At 35.0% G+C, this 4,361-nt stretch overlaps 1 protein-coding gene across 1 annotated transcript; it reads left to right on the forward strand.

The window, feature by feature from the left end:
- On the forward strand, positions 312 to 1,265 carry LOC102183694 (olfactory receptor 11G2-like). Its single transcript, XM_013967019.2, has one exon. It carries the CDS (start codon positions 312 to 314, stop codon positions 1,263 to 1,265), a length of 954 nt encoding a protein of 317 aa, XP_013822473.2.

Genomic DNA, 4,361 nt, shown 5'->3' on the forward strand with positions numbered 1-4,361 from the left:
TGGAGAAGGAAATGACAATCCATTCCGGTATTCTTGTGTGGGAAATCCCATGGACAGAGGAGCCTGGCGGGCTATAGTGCATGAGGTCACCAAAGAGTCAGACATGACTACCTGACTAAACAATAACATCAAAATGAAATCATACTCTTGGGCAATAGGTTATGATGATCACAGTTTGGGTGCTTTAAAACAAAACTCATTGTTTATTACTTAATCTCCTCAAAATGGTAATGAAATTAGGATTTTTCAGGAAGAATCAGTATACTCTGTTAAAGTTCAGTAACTTCTGTCATCCCATGTCTTCCAGATTAATGAATATGTCCAGCAGGGAAACCACCCACTCTGTTACCCACTTTATCCTCCTGGGCTTTTCCTCAAGCCCAGAAATGCAGCTCCTCTACTTCGGGCTCTTCTCAGCAGCCTATATCCTGACCCTGATGGGGAACACAGCCATTGTCTGTGCTGTGCGGTGGGATCAGCGCCTTCACACCCCCATGTACATCTTCTTGGGGAATTTCTCTTTCCTGGAAATATGTTATGTCACCACAACCGTCCCTAATATGTTGGCCAACTTCCTGTCCTCAAGCAAGTCCATCTCCTTCGTGAGCTGTTTTGCACAGTTCTACTTCTTCTTCTCTTTCGGGTGTGACGAGGGCTTCTACCTTTGCATCATGGCCTTTGACAGGTCTCTTGCCATCTGCCGTCCTCTGCATTACCCACGCATCATGACTAAAGAGCTCTACACTGGCCTCGTCATCTTTGGGTGGTCCTGTGGGTTCATTCTCTTCCTAACCCCAGTTGTTCTCATTTCACAGTTGCCCTTTTGCAACCCAAATATCATTGACCATTTTATGTGTGATCCTGTCCCATTGATGATGCTGTCCTGTTCTGAAGACATCACCACACAACTCATTTACTCTGCTTTCAATGCTGTTTTCATGACTGGCACCTTTCTCTTCATCCTTTGCTCCTATGCGCTGGTGATTCTGGCCGTGTTAAGGATGCCCTCACCAGCCAGCAAACGCAAGGCTTTCTCTACTTGTGTGTCTCATCTAGCTGTGGTAATTCTGTTTTTTGGCTCTGTTATGGTGATGCATGTTAGTCCTGGATCAGGACACCCAGTGAAAGTGCAAAAAATTGTGACCTTGTTTTATTCTGTAATAACACCCCTCTGCAATCCTCTAATTTATAGCCTCAGGAACAATGAGATGAAGGCTGCTCTAAAGAAAGTCTTTGGGGCTGAAATATCTGTTCTTAAAACATAAATCAGAAGTCATAGTGAACTAAGTTGCAACACAAGCTATCTGAATAAGACACGAACAAGATGGTTTTCTAGAAAATTTAATAATAATTTTGGTTAAGGGACTGTTACAATAAAGCCTACTATTATCATAAAAGTAACCCACTACATGAGGATTAGTCTTTTTTAAGAAATAAAATTGTCTTAAGAAAATTGATCTTTTCATTATAACCAAGCTTTTAAAAGGAAGTATAAATCTGCTTTGTATTTCAGAATTGAAACAATATATAAGGATTCAACAAGATTCATAAACTTGTTTTGATATTTACACTGCAAAATATTCTCCACTGGTAGTGACTGAGTAAAAGGAAGGATTACTGTATGAAATAAGTACAGCCTTACAGGTGTGATATTTTCACTCTGCTCCAAAGAATAATTCATGTTTCTACTCTAAGGATCATAAAGAAACAAATAACCTTAGATGGATATTAAATAGTAAGTCAGAAAGTACTCAAAATAAGAATTAGGAATTTAGCGGCTAGTGTTTATTCAAATAGTGTTAAGATATATGCTAAATGTAAGGGCATTAGTCAGGACTTAACTCCCTATGCTGCAAATCCAGTGTCAATTGATAGGTTGTAGGATCATATTTTATTTCAATATTTTTGCCATTTGACATATTTAAGTATTATCCAAAATGTGTCTAAAGATCTTCTATTTAAAATATATAATAAAATATATAATTACAAATGTTGGTTTGATTATGCATTTTATTTTCAACCCTAGTACATATCACTTAAAGATGATTCTAAGAATATAACAGAGAAATAAAGTGTAATTTAAGGGAGCCACACTTATAGCCTTCAGAAAATTATGTATACCACAAAGTGAAGTACAACTGAAATTGGACTTCCTTTAAGAAAGAACCAAGAATTTGAGGTTGTCTGGACATGGAGGGACAGAATTTCTGGGGGTTCAATAGCAAGTTTCTCTGTCCTATTTCATGAAATGGACTGAATGGGTGAACAATTGCCTGGACAAATTATCTACCTAAACAAAAATGCTTAATTAAGAACATCATCTAAAATAAAGATGCTGTTTCCCCGATTATTTTAACTATTATTTCCTTCTGAGTGCGTATGGTTTGTTCATTCTACAGTCATCCAGCTTTCTTAGAGCAGATAGGGAAAAGAGATTAAAATGTGTAGTGAATAAACTGTACTGTTGTTTCTAAAGATGTGTGGTTTCTGCATTTGTAACCAATTTTGGGATAATAATTAACTAGGCTTTTTGCATCTCACACTTTACATATCAGAAACACTTAGCTTGTAATTCAGGCTGCTGATACTTAAAATGGAATTAATTAATTTATTAATTAAAATGAAATGAAATTCAACTTTTTTAGTAACTTTTGCTTAATTCAGGACTTTATAAATTAAGGATATAGTGAAATCTAAACTTCAAATTTGTCTAATTTATTTTAGGAGATTATTTACAAGGATACAAGCAAAGTCTATCCTACTCAATAAATAATTTCTTGTTTTACCACTTCCCTCAAATACTTCCCTCAATCTCACCATCAAAAAGTGACATTCTTTCCAAACCGTAAAATAAATTCTTATCTCCTCTCATACAGAGGTCAGCCTTGCAGCCTACTACCTTTATTTCAACTACATGTACTACTAAGAATTTATCAGTTGCTAATCACTGAGCTACACTACTTCTATAAACTATCTCCAAATTTACCAACATGCTTTTCTAGGAATAATCCATGTGAAGTTAATAGGAAAGGAGGAAAAATATCTGCTGAATTTTTTTAAGTGCCATATTTAAATAAAGCAAGTAAAGGGTTACACCAAATTAAGCAAATTCATGAAGTCTTCAAAACATTATAAGTATTATGAATCTCAAAAATACATGTACTGAAATGGAGCTTTATCCAATTTTGACAGGATAACTTTATTTTCTCCCAAATCATCTTATGGAACTGTTTCACACTGAATATTTTGAGAACAGTCACTTCATTTAGTATATATAATATACATTTATTTTATACATATAACAACCTTCTGGAGCAAGTTATCAGTATGATGTTAAAAAATTAGGAAATTAACAGTTTTAGTGAGGTTCAGGAATTTCCCCAATATCACACAACTAGTAAATGGTGATGGAGCCAGACATTTATTGTAGCAGATGCTTTTGGTGAGCTTCTTTTTCAGCTGCAGTGGTACTGAATAGTTCTACATGAATTTTAACTCATACTAACAGTATCCCACTTGAAAACCACCACATATCTTTCAAATTTCTGCCTCAGAATTTCTCAAAAGTCATTTGAGTCAGCCACTTGGTGGAAAGTTGATTACAGTAGTAACCTCTTCCTTTATTGAGAAGGGGTTTATCCTTCTGAAATTTATCCTTTCTGAAATTGCCACAAGTTCTGGAGACTGGTTGTGTTTCCCTTTTGATAATTGCACACATTTTCTGTTCACAAAACAGACATCTTTCAATTCTACATCATATATGTTATAGATATGTAATCTCAAGGTGTGAATATATTCCTAAGCATAAAACCAAAGTATAAACCATTAAAAGAAAGAGCATGTGACTACATAAAAAATAGCTTTGGTTTAAAAAATTACTATGCACATGTATTGAATAGGCAAATTTCAAAAATAGCAAAGATATTTATAAGTTGCAAGAAATTATTTTAAATTAAGAAAAATGAACACATGATTAGAAAAATGTCATATATAAAAATGAAAACAAAAGGAAAACAGGGCAAAATGACCAAAAGTGTTTTTTAAACTCAACCTAATTACTAATTAAATAAATACACATTCGAATAATAACACATTACTGCCAGAGTCCAGCTCCAGCAACCAGGGAATCAGACTGAAGAGATGGGCGGTGTCAGCGAGTTACAATGCAGCCTCTTATTTAGTTTTCTTGGACTGCATGTTTATTTAGATTCTCTTTTATACTTTTACAAAAGCATTAGGTCAGAGGTTTGACATTTTCAATTTCCCCTCACCCAGATTTATTGCCTCCATGCATCATTGTTGTCCTTCAAGCAGAGTTTCTGCTTCAGCGGTTGTCTCAGAATTGTGTTTACTTTAACTCG

The sequence above is a fragment of the Capra hircus genome, chromosome 10 (genome assembly GCF_001704415.2).
Source record: "Capra hircus breed San Clemente chromosome 10, ASM170441v1, whole genome shotgun sequence".
NCBI lineage: Eukaryota > Metazoa > Chordata > Mammalia > Artiodactyla > Bovidae > Capra > Capra hircus.